The following is a 17,291-nucleotide window of genomic DNA, read 5'->3' as shown; positions in this document are numbered from 1 at the left end:
AGAAATATAAATCTGTTAGTGTATAATGTAATTTATATTTTTGTAAGAAACTTTGTTTTTCCACGATTTAAAATTTTTCGTGGGCTACTTATGTACTTTAGAATAATTTGAAAATAACTCTGTTTTCTAATAACCCTAGACATTCGTATTTTTACTCATGACGTGTCGACTGCCTTATCCTAATCTGTCCTTAACTAAAAAAAAATTTGATTTAACATGTGCGTGAATGACGCTACACCAACACAAAACTCACTGGATATTTTCCCTATAGACCCATGTACTGTCGAAAATCAGGTCGGCTATTTAAGGGTCAATTCATACTAGCGCAGAATCAAAGCGTGAAATTCACAATTAAAGCGATGTTGCACTAATGCGCGCGTTTGCACGCTTTTTCATTTTACACGGGTCAGTTTCCGATTCCGACTGACGTGTGACTTCGCGTTGGTTCCCATAATAGGCGCTTTCAGCGTTGGTTTTGATCAGACGCACGAATTCCGTCAAATGCGCGAGAATTCGCGTCTTCCTTTTATCTTAGAAGGAATATGTGCCTTACGTTGTGGAGATAGGGGTGAATTTGTTATATTAAGTTTCCGATTGACGCTTTAATCCCCTTCGAATCTGCCTTAGTATGAATTGAGCCTAATCCCACCAACTGCCATAAGTTTTCGAAGTGAGATTACAAAACTAATTTAAAATTCATCAATACATATTATTTAAGATTAGAGCAGACTCTAATTTTAATAAAATAAATTATTATTTATTAAGTTTTAGAAGAGCGCTATCATTATGATATTTTTGTCCTGTACATGAAGATAACTGTTAATTTTGTATATTAAATACAAAACAATTGACTTAATTTATTGTTTAATGGCTTTCCGACCGACTAGCCTAGCTGAATTATTTATTTTATGAAATAGGATAGTTCAAAAGCTCCTCTTGGTTTCCTTCAACATGACAAAATGGCAAATGGTTTTTTACTTTAATATTATAATATTTACCTATATAAGAAATAAAAATGAACTTTGAAAAAATTGTTAACCAAAATAAATTTTACCTTACAGTCAAATTCTCATCCAGTCAAAACTATGTACTTTTGACTGCAAAAAATAGTCAAAAGTAGTTTTGACTGACCAATATTTTTCAATCAAAACTACATCTGACCAGTAGTCTTTATTTAGTCAATAGAAGTTTATACTATTTTTTGTAGTTAAAAGTAGTTTTGACTGGAACTGTAACATATCCATCTTTTATATGATAGGTATACATAATACAGATGTTTTTGATTCGGTATGGGAGCAAGATGATTTTGAAAGTGATCTAGTACTTATCATATTCTGTTCTTGTAGATAAACATTATGCGTTTCAGTCACTATGGCGCGTAAATATGAATGGCGACCGATGGCATCAGTTATACCTTCAAATGTCTCAACCAGTATTGGTCATATAAAGTATTACACAGGCGGAATATCTCGCATAGAATTTATCATTTTCAAAACAGAATTACAAATGTACGACCAATCATCGTTCACCGTTAATATTAATATTACTTACCACTTAAAGCTAATATCAATAAAATTGTAATTTTAAGAAATTCCGAGAGCTAATTTTACATCTAACAATCATGCACTCGCATTTCATTCGATTAGACTAAAGTAAGCATGTCAATAGAATAAAAAATAATTATTACATAAACAATTTAATTGAATTATTAACTTTCGGACAACAAACTACAGATTTCACACAAAAAAGACATCAACATTAAAAATTTCAGATTATGGTGATAAGATTTAGTTCTCGTCGCGTTCATATGGACCCATGTGGTTTCGGAGTCGGATATTCCCACGCCGACTCGCCGCGGCGCGCCGGTGTTGTGGTACACATTGCATTACTATGATCAGGTTTATTGTCCGATGCTTCGGAGCGCTGTACACTTACGAACTAGTAAGATAACTCCGCATAAGGCAACTTTCAATTCTCGTCTTCGTCTTCATGTTTTCGCTTTTTACCTCGAGTACTCTCTTCGGGCTCGCGCGCGTTCTCTCCATCTAGTGTGACAAACCGATAGGCATTGTTTAGTTGATCAAACCTTTTACATAAATCAAAGAAATAAAAAGTATTACAGCTGACGAATACTAATGGCCAAAAGAGGGGTTAAAATTACACTGCCCGCCATCGTCCTGTTCCCCATCGCTGGCCATACTGAATGACATCAATAAAAATAACTGACCTGCGCAGTGATTGATTATTATTTATCTATATATCATATTTATTTATTATTATTTTTTTACGTCTATATTATGTATTTTATTATTTAGTACATTATTTGCATTTTAACATGTTTCTATGTATTTATTTATTTATTTATATATTTATTTATTCTAATATTATATATAAATGTAAACCTACACCACCTACCTCTAATATCTATAGCTATATCCTTTGGACCATTTTGGTTGCCTGGAAGAGATCGCTAGGTAGCGATAAGGCCGCCAAATTGTACCTATATTTTGTTGAGCTTTGTATGTGTTTTTCTGTACTAATTTTGTGGTGTACAATAAAAGTATATTCATTCATTCATTCATTCATTCATTGATTTATCGATCTTTTTATCTAAATATTTGATGGTACAAAGGGAGGCGCGATGGCGAGGTGTGTTGCCACGTGATTGGTTCATCAGTCAACTGTTCGTTTCCCGCGCGAGAAACGTACAGTACCTGTGCACAAACATCCCCTTTGTAAATGTCATACTTAGATCTTATTATTCTATGCTAACTGTAAAAATAAAGAAGTAAGCTTCACCTTTAGCCTTGGTGTTGTGTTCGCCGCCGTCGTCGTCCTCTTCCATCAACTGCGTTGGCCATACAATGGTAACAACAAGAAGTAAGCTCCTCACCTTGTCGTCACCTGTTCAAGTGCTGAGGGGACATGGAGGGTTTGGGCAGTACTTGAAAAGGTTTAAGTGTAAGGACGACTCAGCCTATGACTGCGACCCAGCGAACGAGGAATCGGTGTTACACTTCTTCTGGACTGCCCCAAATATTGCAAAAAACGCTATGCGTGGGAACAGATAACGGGAATGCAAATGCACAAACGCTGGATGTATTGATTACGAACAGGAAATGCCAGACAGCATTCCTCGATTTCTGCACGAAAGTTGCAAAGAGCTCAATTAATAAAAAAAAAACTAAATGTCTATAACTTTAATATATTATACTGAAAATATAGACCAATAGTTTCATGTCTATTATGAGAATAAATATGTTAAACTTCAGTAAAATAAAATTTAGAAAACGACTGACACATATCAGAGGGTTTCTTTTATTTAAAAAAAAACCTAACATAACCCCTCCTCCTTAACTTCGTAGGCCATACAATGAAGCAACAAGGAAGAAGCAAGTAAGCTCGTCACCTTTAGCTTTAGTGTTGTGTTCGGCGTCGTCATTGTTAATAGTCGCCCTCGTCCTCTAATTGCTGTCTGAACATAACAACTAAGAAGCAAGTAAACTCGTCACCTTTAGCCTTGGTGTTGTGTTCGGCGTCAGCGTCGTTGTCGTTGTCGTCGTCGTCGTCCTCCTCCTCCTCGACGTCGCTGCCCGCGAACAGTGAGCTGGCAGAGCTCTCCTCCTCTGCACCAGAAATACACACATTAATATTATTCCGTGCCGATAAATAGTTGAATAATAAAGTTATTTTACAATCAAACCAAAACTCTAAAGTTAGTATAAAATTGTAATATTATAAACGAAGTCTTAATTAACCCTTGCTTTTTTAGATAACTCAAAATTTAAAAACCCGACACAAAAACCTCTATAAAAAAACTAGAAAAGAGCTGATAACTTTCAAACGGCTGAACCGATTTTCTTGGATTATAGCTAAGAACACTCTCGATCAAGCCACCTTTTAAACAATAAAAAACTAAATTAAAATCGGTTCATTCGTTTGGGAGCTACGATGCCACAGACAGATACACACGTCAAACTTATAACACACCCCTTTTTGGGTCGGGGGTTAAAATGGCAGCTTGTACATATACTTAATTACAGCAAGATTGGATAGATAAAAAAGTTCATGAATATGTTAGTCTTCGGCAGTCGGATAAATTATTTGGAGGCTAATGTTGATAACAAATTAAGCTAACCACTAACCAGCAGTTTAACCTTTTTATTCTCAGATCCTTCCGCATACAGGTTTGACAGTTGTTATCAGATGTTACTGATAATAACCGGGGCTGGTGGCTTAAATGCTCTCTGAGACAGAGAAGAAAGGTAAAGGCCAAATTTGGACCTCCAAAGTCGGTCACCCATCGAGTTACTGACTTAGGTCAACGTTGCTTAGCAATCACAATTGACTGAATATTTGCGTTGTCATAACCCTCGTCTAGTAAAACCTAAGAGCCAATAAAGTAAATATACCTAAGTTATCACGATAAACTGCGCTCAGTGATATATCCTCATCTTCGTCTTCTTCGTCGTCCACCTCTGAATCTGTAACAAAAAACAACATATTTATCAGACATTTCGTTATTGTGTATCTTTTATATTAAAATTCTACAATCAATTTTAGACTTGCCTTTACACAAGTTTAAAAAAATCTATTAAAAGTAATGCTCTTGAAAAATCATTTTACACAATCGAAGATTATAAATGTAAATGATAAAAGAGCGGAGCATGGATTTGATTCACAGCTTGCTCGAGCATTGCGCGGGATTGCTATCACTTTCATACATAACATTATATTGTAAATAGAGAATTTTTGAAAACAGCAACCACAGAGTTTCTTGCTGGTTCTTCACAGGCATTCTGAACCAGTGTAAGTAAGTGTTCAAAAGTACTTGCAAAAGTTTACTTGAATTAAATACCGTCCTATCAAAAGCACTTTTTTCTTGAATTAAATATCATATTGTTCTATTTCTGTCAATTCTTCTTATTTTGTTGAATGACATTTCTATCAATGCATGGGCCATCATGGACTACTAAATATATAGTAACAACATTCTGAACCAGTGGTAAATTATTTTGACAATCAAAACCAGTTGTTAAAGTTAACTTGAATAAAAATATATTCTTTTCTATTCCTCCCATACTCTGGATTAATTTGCTTTCCAGATTATATTACTCCACACAAATTATGTTAATTTTTCATACTTTTCATGGAGGACTTTTAAAGAAGAAATACATCATACAGAGAACATAAGCATCACAATATAAAGATATGATGCTTACTTTTTAAAAGATACCCCATATGGAATAGGAGACCATAAACTGTATACAAGGACATGAGAAGACTGGGCGACGTTTCTGGAGGCCTCTCAGACAAACTGTCATCGTCAATCACTAGAGGGCCTAAATCTATGTCCAGATCTGTAAGCCAGTATTTACACAATTTTATAGGATGTTATTAATTTTCGGTACAAGTAACTTGTAAGCCTCTCTCATCCATGTATAGTGTCAAAAATGACATATTATAGTAGTGAAAATGTGTTGCTTATATTGCAATGAGGGTTTGAGTCAGGATTACACAAATCACTAATTAAATTGACAGGATTAAGTTTTACCACCCTTTTTATAGACATTATAAGACGATTGCACTAATTTTAGTTAGTTCAAGAGAGTTGTGTTCAACTACATAGGCAACAATAGTTTGACTTGGGTGAAGTGTTAAAAGTATGACTCTGCCTAAATTTTACCTTCCTCGCTGTCATTGTTTCCATTCAGTTCCTCAACATCTTCCTCCTCTGCGTCACTATCCTCTGCCTCTCTGTCCTCTCGGTCAAATCTAGAAAGTGATGTGAATACATTGTTTACAATCCAGTTGTGTTAAGTACTGTGGTTTTCGGGAGTTATGTGCTTTTTAAGTAAGTAATTTAATATCACTTGCTTCAACGGTGAAGGAAAACATCGTGAGGGAACATATGCACACATTGAGAGTTCCTCATAATGTGTGAAGTCTGCCAGTCTATACTTGACCGGCGTAGCCGACTATAACCAAACCCCTTCTCACTCTGAGAGGAAATCTGTGCTCTGTAGTGAGCCGGCGATGGGTTGATCATGATGATGTGCTATCATCATGATCAACTTATTTGACTTTTCGAATTTTTACTTTAATTTGGACATTTCCAAATAGTTACTTCTTTTGATCCTATACCCGTCATGGATATTCATCATCACAATGAGCAACCCATCGCCGGCCCACTACTGAGTATGGGTTTCCTCTTAAAATGAGAAGAGCTTGAGCGGTGATAGTGCATTTTAATAATATTGAAGGAAATCATTATGAGGAAACTGAGCCTGAGAGTTCTCAAAGGTGTGTGGAGTCTGCCAATGTGCAATGGGCCTGCGTACAGAACCCTAAAAAACAATTCAGACCAGGTCCTACTTTGCACAAATATGTAATTTAAAATAAAAATTTACCCATCCAAGTACTTGACAGAAGGATGCAATGCAAAAACTTTCGCCCTGTAGTCATCAATGTTAGTGACGTCATTGTTAAATAGATCTAGTACTCTCAGGTTCTCAAACTCATCCAGTGGCTGTAACATCTCCAAATCTTTTATTTTATTTCCCGACAAATTGAGATGAGTTAGCCTCTTGCATCCTTTCAGAAAGTTGAGTCCATTAGATATCCTGTTATCAGAGAGTTCCAACTTCCTCAACTTGGGCAGTGTGGGGAATCCTTTGAGTGTTGTGAGACCAACATTGTTGAGACTTAGAATTTCGAGGTTGGTATACTCGTCTGTTAGCCCAACAATGTTAGTGCTTCTACAGTTATCCAAATTAAGCTCCTTGATCTGTAAAAGAAAATGAAATGAAAGTACCATTTTTACTTTTTGTTACGTTTACCTTTGGTTACGGAACCTTAAAAATGTTTGAATGGTTTAGCGTAATGTCTAGGAAATGTTTGCATTCCTCCAACAATATTAGGTATTTACCTATTTAAAAAGTTTTTTATTAGGTATTTTTACATTATATCTTGAACTTATAAATACCTATTTTATGTATAATTAGTATGTTTGTATACTCTGTATGTATCTATCAAAATAATTTATTAATGTTGGCCGACCTGTTTCTAGGATATCGTCTACTAACTGCTAACTTTAGCACTAGATGATTTTGTTCAAGATCAAATATTTAAAACATCCATGATTAATATAAAATCATATTTATAAAGCCTTTTCGTACAAACACGACCTATATTAAATATTTTTATAGAAAAAGTACTGCATTTGGTTTCCTGTAAAGATTTCGAGAAAGGACAGCCAACAAAAACGTCAAAATGGTGCTAAGTTGTCAATGGTTCGACTAACGCAGTTACAAAATTCCAACAAAGGGGTGTTTATAATACGAATTTCTTCAGTTTAACATAATGGGGATGTGTAAATGCAATCGTTTTAATAAGTATTTCGTATATTCGTGAATTGTAGCCGATATTATAACGATAGTTTTCATTTCGCAATGGCGGATGACACGAATCATCGCGACGCAATAAAAATGGCCGCTGTTTTGGTAAGGCGTGCGTCAAGAAAACACAAATGAAAAAACTTTTTATTTTAGGAGAAATTCTTAGATGCGCTAAATGTATTATACATTTAAAAATATTTCAAATTTAATGTTATCACTTGAAATGAAATTTTAGAAAGTACGATGACGGTCGGTGAAAGGGCGCGAAATTACTACGAGTTCAATATTTAGAGCAAAATAATTACTTTTTTTATATTTCTTAAGCTTTTACATAAAACAAGTCATATTCGTAATTATACCTAGTCCTATTTTATATTGCACATAACTATAGATAGGTATCTAAGTTTTTTGATTAGGATGAGCGGTCATGAAAATAATGTCTGGGATAATGCCGTCAATCCATTAAAATATGGAATATAGGTAGGCTTATTCTTAATGCTAAAAGCCTAGTTATTTGAAAAAAATATTCCAAATTGCCAAATTTACAGAATAATAAGCCCTAACGATTTTGGTACACTACGCTTCAGTTTCGAAAGTTAGCTTGTGTCCTATTATACACTTAACCTCAAAAATGAAATGCAAGGAGAAATTGTATTTCTATTTGTCGAATTACAATACCTATGTTTCAAGCGGCTTATCAATATAAACTACTGTATGTCTGATTGCTTGCTAAAAACGTGGATACGAATGCACGTAACATTGGGTAATTGCGACTTCATAAACAATAACGCCACATCTTAAAAATTACAATATCGTTCTAGGTTAGCGGTAATCGAACACGGTGTGATAATATTTGTTTAATTAAGCTAATAACTTTGATTGAAAGGCATTAGAAACAGTATGTAACTCAGAAAATACATATCGACAAAACATTCCGATAGCTATACGAAGTTGAAATTTTATTTACCTGCGAGGGATTCCTTCCCCGTAATTCCAACACAACTCTCTTTTCCATCTTCTTCAAACTGAAGGATTGCACTATGAAACACTCGAAAACCCCTTTTAATTGTTCAAGGAACTCTATCACTTAGCTTGCTTGGGTTTCAAAACAGAAGGAAACTATAGGTACACATTACACACGACTGACGTCGTACTACTGGCGCCGCCTGGCGACAAATTTAAGCAACCGGATACTACGCTGTCGTTTAGCATTTCATATTTTTGTTAATTTTTTTTAAAAGATAGTTTTTTTGCTTTAAAATTGAGTTTTAAGTTAACAAAAAACGCTGAAATTAATTATTGACATATTTTTATCACAGATATTTCGTCGAAGTAGTACATTTTAGCAATAAGGTGACACAATTTGATTCTAGTTTACGTTACACTTGGTAACTTTGTCGTTAACTGGAAAGGGCGGCATTTCCAAATTTTGATACTGGGACACAACATTTAAAAGCCACAGTAATATTATTTTTTGTTAGCATAACAAAAACCCATTGCCGGCTCACTACTCAGCACGGGTCTCTTCTCAGAGTGAGAAGGATTTAGGCCATAGTCTGCCACGCTGGCCCAATGCGGATTGGCAGACTTGGGGGCCTCGTTCTTTTAGGGTTCCGTAGCTACATAATTATGAACATCATAGTTTGGGTGTGTGAAATATTATTTCTTTTCCGAGCTAGAACATTGCAATAAACAATAAAAGAAAAACCCCAAAAAAAGGTTCGTTTGTTTTTGTTTGTTTTTGCGTACAATGATCAACCCATTGCCGGCTCACTACTCAGCACGGGTCTCCTCTCAGAGTGAGAAGGGTTTAGGCCATAGTCTGCCACGCTGGCCCAATGCGATTGGAAGACTTCACACACCTTTGAAAACATGGAGAACTCTCAGGCATGCAGTTTTCCTCACGATGTTTTCCTTCACCGTTAATAATACACAAGTGATATTTAATTGCTTCAAACGCACATAACTGAAAAGTTAGAGGTCCTTGCCCGGGATCATACCCCCGACCTCCGATTAGGAGCTGGACGTTCTAACCACTAGGCTATCACAGCTTACAAACTATAATATAAATAATTGTTTTCAGATGCATAATATACCGAAATTTCAAATTCCTAACTAGTTTAGTTTTTGAGATAACCCCTGTCACAAAAATGGTATGACCTTACAACTTTGACGGCCCCCCATTTTCTTATTTATTTAAGATTTTTTTTTTAAATATATTCCTACTCTTCTCGATGAGCTCTACACAATGATACCCCACATGTAAAAAAAAAATATTTTTTCGGCTAGGGTTCCGTACCTACCTGTCCGCCAGTCCGCCTGTCCGTCTGTCGTGTCTGTCAAGAATTAGGTAGGTAGCTCTTATAGCACAAATAAAGGAAAAAATCCGAAAACCGTGAATTTGTGGTAACATCTCATAAAATAATTAAAATGTGTTTCAATTTTCAAAGTAAAATAACTATACCAAGTGGGGTATCATATGAAAGGGCTTTACCTGTACATTCAGATTTTTATTAATTTTTATGCATAATAGTTTTGGTTTTATCGTGCCAATGTCGGAAAAAATGCCCGAGTACGGAACCCTCAGTGCACGAGTCTGACTCACGCTTGGCCGGTTTTATTTAGAAGATGATTTTACATCTTATGCAAGATATTTCTATATGATTTATTATATGAGAAATGTGGCAAAATCATTCTCTCAATGCGACATTATTTCAATATTCCTCAATCATATTTCTGTAATTAGCATTTAAGAAACTTATTGTAATAATTCGCTGCAGATTTTCTTTTCTATACTAATCAGATACTAATAAATAATATTGAAGTGACTGTCTGTGTGAACGGGCTAATCTTCGGAATGGCTGAACCTATTTTGACGGGACTTTCACAGACAAGTAGAGGATTAACCAAGGAGTAACACAGGCTACTTTTTTAACCAACTTAAAAAATGGAGGAGGTGTGTTTTTCTACCTATGCATTGATATCTCCGAGATTTCTGAACCGATCTGCGTAATTTTTTTTTAATCGATAGAGGAACTTTGCGACATTCTTCCATAAAAAGTTTGAATCCCAACTCCTCAATCTTGATACTGCAGGGGATCTGACCAATCCACGCGGGTGAAGCTGCGGGCATCATCTAGTAATAAATAAAATAAAACTAAAAATAAAATAAGAACACTCTTCAATGATGTTTATTGCGTTGAAGTATCGACTTGGAACTGAGCGCTTGATAAGTCAGTGTGGAAAACAATTGTGGTTCATTATGATCTCTTCTGCACAGTTGATTATGATAGTTCCTGGTCTAAGTCGCTGTTGTATCTCTCATTTAATAGGAAAGGGGCAGAAATGTTTAAATTAAAGTCGTATATATAGTACCTACACTGCCGAGAGTCATAAAAACGTCTTCTTGTTCTCACGGAATATTAGAAAGCTGTAGAGTCTGGCTAATGAAAGCTGGAATGGCCCGGCAAATTTTAAAAAAATTCGGAAGGCATCTCCAAAATTATAGTGAAATGACTAACTTAATTTGATACTTGCAATAATTTAATTTTTAGGGTTCCGTACCTCAAAAGGAAAAACGGAACCCTTATAGGATCACTTTGTTGTCTGTCTGTCTGTCTGTCTGTCGTGTCGTGTCTGTCAAGAAACCTATAGGGTACTTCCCGTTGACCTAGAATCATGAAATTTGGTAGGTAGGTTGGCCTTATAGGACAAGTACAGGAATAAATCTGAAAACAGCGAATTTGTGGTGACATCATTTAAAAAAAAAAATGTGTTTCAATTATCAAAATAAGATAACTATAGCAAGTGGGGTATCATATAAAAGGGCTTTACCTGTACATCCTAAAACAGATTTTTATTTATTTTTATGTATAATATTTTTTGATTGATCGTGCAAAATGTTGTTAAAAAATACCCGAGTACGGAACCCTCAGTGCGCGAGTCTGACTCGCACTTGGCCGGTTTTTAAATGTTTGATAAACGGCACAGTAATTTTTTTTTAATTTTTTTTTACAAACCTCTACGTTTGTCACACCTCATCAGGGGGGTTGGGGGTTCGATTCCCTGGCACGCTGATGTCCCTGATACATCTTCCAGTTTTACTGTCAAAAATAACATTAACCAATGATGTAATATCGTATCGCTTATAATCGTAACATAATATTAGCACATAAAAGACATAGGTTTAGAAAACATAATTAATGTTAATATCTTTTACGAATTTAAACCAAGTATCTAAATTAAATTATCATATTTACGGACGTTTGATCGGCGATTAAAGGTTGCCATATAAAAAGTTTGAAAAAAAAAAGCCGAGTTTCATCTTTCATTAGCCAAACTCTAACGTTCTAGATAATGTATTGCAAGCTTTGACTATACAGAAAAAATTAGACGTGATTTATTTCCACCTTATTTCGAAGTATAGGTACATCCATATTGAGCTGGAAAATGAAGAATATTTAGTTTTGTTATGAGGTCGATGGCGACTGGATTGACCTCAGAGACAGAAAGCTCTGTAAGAATATTATCATAGAACTAAGTAATAAAATTAATATCAAATATGGAAATTCAGTTTCAAGATTAGTAAAGCTATGCTTTCTCATTGATGTTTTATATAAGAATTTATAAATTGTAAAGTCATGTTAAACTAAATCCGGGTGTAAAACTATGTGTAAAAATCCGGGTATCTTTAAAACAAGAGTGAATAGGCACCTTCTAGGTAAACGCGTCCCATCTTAGACCACATCATCACTTTCCATCAGGTGTGATTGTGGTCAAGCGCTTTCCTATAGTGAATAATAAAAAAAAAACACATGTAGTAAGTAGGTATATAACTTCTAAAGTTTTCAGGTTTTACAGATGCGGATTCAGGTCAATTGCGTTTCAAACAGGTTATAGTTTTCTGGGTTAAAAGGTACTGATTTAACTGTAGGCTGTGACAACCGCCAACCGCACCTACAGACTATAACAGCTGACGTCGAGCGACGCGACGATAAGTGCCTCGTTTTATGTTGCGGATGCTGAATCGTTAAATTTTTATGTGAAATTCTTTGTCATTAACAAAATCTGACTGAGACCTTACAATTATAATATTTGGTACGTAATAAATATAATAGAGAAACAAATCAGTTACACCTCATTCATCAAAATCGGTCCAGTAGTTTAGGCGCTACGGAGAAACACAGAATCTGATACAAACTTAGGTACCTACTTAGGTACATACATACATAGCCTGCTAAAATCATAACCCTTTCTTTTGGCTTTGCCGTAATCGGGTAAGAATAGAACCCACGCCTCGACTCCACCCTACTCTGTGTGTGAGCGTTGCGCCTAAGTCAAAGTTGCCAAAACTATTTTGAATAGGTTAGTATATTTTCCTTAATTGTGTGAAGACAAAGCACGGCGTGGTTAAGGCCTGCTGTGAGGCAAGTTGTGAGTGGCGGTTTGCGTTGGCGGCATTTGATCAGCGGAGGCCTAGGCTGAGGGCTCGAGGGAGAGGGGGTCGCCGCTCAGGTGCGCACGCAGCTCCGACCCGGCCGAGACTCGGAGAGCAACAGTCTGTTCCCGTGAGCCGTCACATGCGACTCGGCCGCACCACGCCGCGATAACATGACAAATGGTAAGCACTACTTCAAACTACCAGCTTCCACTACGTAATCAACACCCTCGGCCTTACACAGGAACTCTTGCCGATACCAGTGGTTACCCCCGCGACCCACTTTTCAGTGATGATTTAGCTAGGCGCGCACGGATTCACAAGGGAGCGAAGTGATTTTTTATTTACCTATCTGTAGAATCTCGGTTTCACGAAATAAATATTATGTACTAATGAAAATTCGTCAACGGTGTTTGAAAGACGTGCTACCGTATTTTTTTCGTACGGTTGGATTTTTAATTTAAGTGTAATTTAAAAGGAGAGCTAGTTTCTTGTGAAGAATATGGATGTGGCGCATTATAAGAAAACTTTTGGTAAGTTCTGCGTAGCTAATTAAAATTTACTCTTCCACTCCTCCTTGTTCACCATTTTTGAAGCCAAGGTTTTTATTCTTTGAATAGTACTATGCATAGATACTCATCTATCTTGTTGCGCACCATTATTCCTTGATTTCGAATATATTGTGATATCTTTTTAACGACGTTGGTTTGGTTGACGCTGTGGTTTATAAGAGGTTTCATTTTCATTCCCAGTATATCCTATAGGGCACATGAGTAGATGGGATATCTACTCATGTGCCCTATTGGTACTGGGGCAGTTTGGAAATTTATAATTTCTAAATTGTCTCTAAGCTGGCCTGGCGGGAGGCTAGTCATCACCCTATCAGCAAAGATGTGCTGACAAGGAATTTAGCTTTCCGGCACGATACCGGATAAAGATATCCTTTCCAAGTTAGCCCGCTACCATCGACTGCGTCACCACTTACTACCATGTGAGATCGTAGTCAAAGCCTAACTTGTCATCGAATTAAAATTCTAAGGATTCCACTGTCTATGGGTATTGGGTAGATTTGATACCTACTAGATATCAACCTAAACCACACTAAACATTGAAACCACCATGTATAATGCATACAAAATGAGTTCTCATTTTAACTTTATATTGTGTGAACTGTCATGTTAAAAGTATGATTTTAGTCCATTAGTCTTTATTCAACAATGGTGAATCGTACTTTTGACATGCCAGTTAACACAGAGTTAAAATGTTGTGTAAGAACTCATTTTGTAAGGACTATACCTGAATTTAAGTTTTTTTATTGTAGCTAAATCTTTTGTTCTAACACCTGGAACCTGTATTTATATCAAAGTCCTAATTATTCTCAATTAATTATTTCGGTATCAACATCTTCATAACGAAACCTGCTTCGTAGGTATTTTTGCAATGAAATGCGTAAAATATGTCTGACTCCTGAATATAATTTAGCAGTTTAATTTTAGCGGCAAGTTTCAAATGTAAATATATAAATTATTCAAGATAATTTTGTTATGAGTAAAGTCTACTGCGTTTCAAAGTTGTTGCAATGCGGGATTCACAGAGTACCTACAGCAGGTAGGAGGAAAATTAATTATTTATTAAGTTCTCAGTTTACTGCGCATGTAATAAATCAGGAAAAATAAGCCTCTACAAGTAAGGTACTGTCGCTTGCGTAAATAACACAGCATAGGTTACAATTATTGGTTTCAGATTTTCTTTTCGTTTTCACTCAGAGGAAATTATTTAAAAATTTAGACTAGGCCACCACCGACGAGAAAGCGACTAACTATCGACTATTGCTTCTCTCAGGAAAAGTACTAATGATGTATGATTCCATTTCTATAAACGGATTATATGTTCATAATTGATCGAAATTAATTTGGCCAAAAAAAAACTCGCTTTGCGACGCTCTCTTGGTCTAGGTCGCCCATCCGGGCTATTCGGAAGACGTTGCCCCCTGGTCTGTTTGAGCCTTAGGATTCACCACCAGGCGGAATGAAGTCACTCTCAAAAGAAAAACGCACACTCGCTCGCCCAGCGACAAAATGACCCCAACTACATACTCGCTCCTCGTTGCTCGCTAACTTATTTCCAGTCATCTTTCATATTTGGGAGGTACCTGAAAGATTTTTAAAATCTGAATATCTGAATGGAGCGGTCACAAGCTTTTATAACTGTATAACTGTGCCAACAGCTACGAGTAGGTACGATTGTAATTTGTTTTCAAAATTGCTGTGACTTTGCCTGTAAATTTTCTGGTTTAAAAATTAATTTACTTACAAAGATATTAATTAAAATTTGTGCGAAATCGTTTACAGCTCAAATTGCAGCTATTATTGAGGGCTAAATTACTACCAAACTCGGGGATTGGTCAAATCTCGCTGGGAAGCTTTAGTGAGTCTAATTAAATCGATTCGAAGTTCTCCAACTTAAGAGCTTTCCGTCTTAGATACAAATTAAAGTTATTTAGGTACTTGTATAGTTAAATCTGCGTTTAAGTGTCTCTACTACTACTACTTTTTAGGTCTTTAACTATATTATCCATGCAAAACATTTTGACGATCTGCTGTTCCGTTGCGGCGTGATTAAAGGACAAACCATCAAACAAACACACTTTTGTGTTACACAATTTATAATATCATATAACTACTGGGTATTTAAATAACTGGGTAAACTGGGTAATTAAATACTATATATTATATAACTACTGGGTAATGATAAAACAAGAGACCGCCCACCACACAAATTAGTGCAGCTCTCAAGGCTCAAATTACCGCAAAACTCAGTAATTAGCTAGCGCTCAGGCGAAAGGACGCCTATGGGGTTTAAGTATAATGAAATGGATGCGATTAAGTTCACAAACTTAATTAATGTAAGAATATTTAACTTTGTAATGTATAAATACTACAGTAGAAACCTATTTGCTGAAGAATACAAAAGATTTACGGATAACGTTGGATAATTTGTGAAATAAGTAGGTGGGTACACAAGTCACAACCTTAAAAGTTTTTAGTTAATCAATTATTTATTAATTTCATCTAAGTAAAGTAGATATACTTAAATTTTTTTTACCTTTACTTACCTGCTACCAAAAAACCGCACTGAAACTGCAATTTAGCAATTGTCTTAATGCAGACCACTCGTTCTTTGCTCTTTCTATCCTATATTAACATGTGAATAATATTTCCCATCTGAGTTGAAGTAAACTCTACCTATCCTTTTAAAGTTAGCTGTCCTAAGCCGGCTTTGCTCGGATGAAATTTTTGCAAAGCCCATCTTAGTAGAGGTTGTTAAAACAACTTTATCTTTATCTATATTACAACGTCGGTAAATGGACTGAGAATTTGGCGTCCGTTAGTCTCGGCTTCTTTGAAGAAGATTTAAATGCCTAATCCGTGAAAGAGTAGAAAATGTACCTATTCTTAGGCAAACACATATAAGTTTTACTCACGTAAATAGCTTACCTAATTAACTTAGGTAAAATGTAAAGAGTGTTTACATTAGCCAAGTTAATCATGTAAATATGTGAGTAAAACTTACAGGTGTATCCGCGGCTTTAGTTTAGTCTTATGCGGAAGTTATGGAGGCCCACCGCACAATTGTTACAAGTGAACTCCAATCATCATGTGATTAATGGCTAGCAGTCAAGCTCATTATTATCAAATTCTCGTTTAGAAGGTACCTACAATAAGTAGCTAAGTGAACCAAAAGGCTTGTTTAGAAGTTAAAGACCTTAGCGTCTAAAAAACTATTTATTAATGTTAAGTTAAAATGCCATATTTACATAAAATATGCCGAAGTTTCAATTTGAGGTTTAAAAACTGAATATTGAGCTTCTACACTTCTTTCGTAGTGTAAACGATTAACGATGACCACGGACAGCCACGCACCGCGTAAAAGGCTCTGACGACGATGACGAACGTACCTGCGCTATCACGGTCCACAGACCATACTTTACAGTGCGTCGGTACGGGCTGGTCCGTCTACGTCCGCAGTATTACGCACCGTGGGAAGGCGGTGTAATGCATTGAAGGTCATAAATTAGGATTCAGTCTGAATTTGGAATTTATGCCGTGATCCACGCAAAAGTGATAAAATCCTTCACGCGTTAAAATAAAATAGGCGTTAGAATGGAGATTGGAATACATTTTCGACTGTGAATATAATAATGTAATGATAATAGGTTTTTCCTTTATTTTTTAAATTGCTTTATAATCTATATAAAACAAGCTGAATTGCTATGATTTCACGTTGGTGTGATTTCTGAAAACCTTTTCTTAGTAGTTTCTATGTCACTAAAATCTATTTTTTCGAGATCTAGCGGATTGGACTATGAGCTATGTTGCTAAGAATATGTATATCTGTCAGTCAGTCAGTCATTTTCTCAAAAAATGTTTGCTCTAACATGACAATACCCAAAATAA

The 17,291-nt window shown here is 35.8% G+C and overlaps 2 protein-coding genes across 4 annotated transcripts in view; one reads left to right on the top strand and one right to left on the bottom strand.

Moving 5' to 3' along the window:
* Positions 1-283: 283 nt before the first annotated feature.
* LOC123867784 (acidic leucine-rich nuclear phosphoprotein 32 family member A) lies at positions 284-8,565 on the bottom strand. Its single transcript, XM_045910049.1, has 6 exons — positions 8,365-8,565; positions 6,411-6,787; positions 5,687-5,775; positions 4,413-4,484; positions 3,513-3,626; positions 284-2,045 (listed from the first exon to the last, which is right to left on the bottom strand). The coding sequence occupies exons 1-6, from the start codon at positions 8,410-8,412 to the stop codon at positions 1,969-1,971; spliced, it is 777 nt and encodes a 258-aa protein (XP_045766005.1). The 5' UTR covers positions 8,413-8,565; the 3' UTR covers positions 284-1,968.
* Positions 6,992-17,291, top strand: part of LOC123867783 (protein IQ-DOMAIN 14) — a 91,151-nt gene continuing 80,851 nt past the window's right edge. The window contains exon 1 of one of the 3 annotated variants that reach the window (XM_045910048.1): positions 6,992-7,502. The gene's annotated coding sequence lies outside the window, so the exon portion shown is untranslated. Of the gene's footprint in view, positions 7,503-12,807; positions 13,368-17,291 lie in introns of those variants that run through there. The other 2 variants (XM_045910047.1, XM_045910046.1) reach the window with 2 other exon arrangements.

The sequence above is a fragment of the Maniola jurtina genome, chromosome 8 (genome assembly GCF_905333055.1).
Source record: "Maniola jurtina chromosome 8, ilManJurt1.1, whole genome shotgun sequence".
In the NCBI taxonomy this organism is placed as follows: Eukaryota; Metazoa; Arthropoda; class Insecta; order Lepidoptera; family Nymphalidae; genus Maniola; species Maniola jurtina.
The sequence above is the reverse complement of the archived record's forward strand: the minus strand, read 5'-3'. Positions and strand labels throughout refer to the sequence as shown.

What these genes read in the sequence shown, in the direction of transcription:
- LOC123867784 (XM_045910049.1), bottom strand. Translation starts at nt 8,412, where the DNA reads ATGGAAAAGAGAGTTGTGTTGGAATTACGGGGAAGGAATCCCTCGCAG. An exon ending in AAACAATGACAGCGAGGAAG is followed by an intron (nt 4,485 to 5,686) that starts GTAAAATTTAGG and finishes TTTTTGTTACAG; the next exon opens with ATTCAGAGGTGGACGACGAA. An exon ending in AGTTTATCGTGATAACTTAG is followed by an intron (nt 3,627 to 4,412) that starts GTATATTTACTT and finishes TTTCTGGTGCAG; the next exon opens with AGGAGGAGAGCTCTGCCAGC.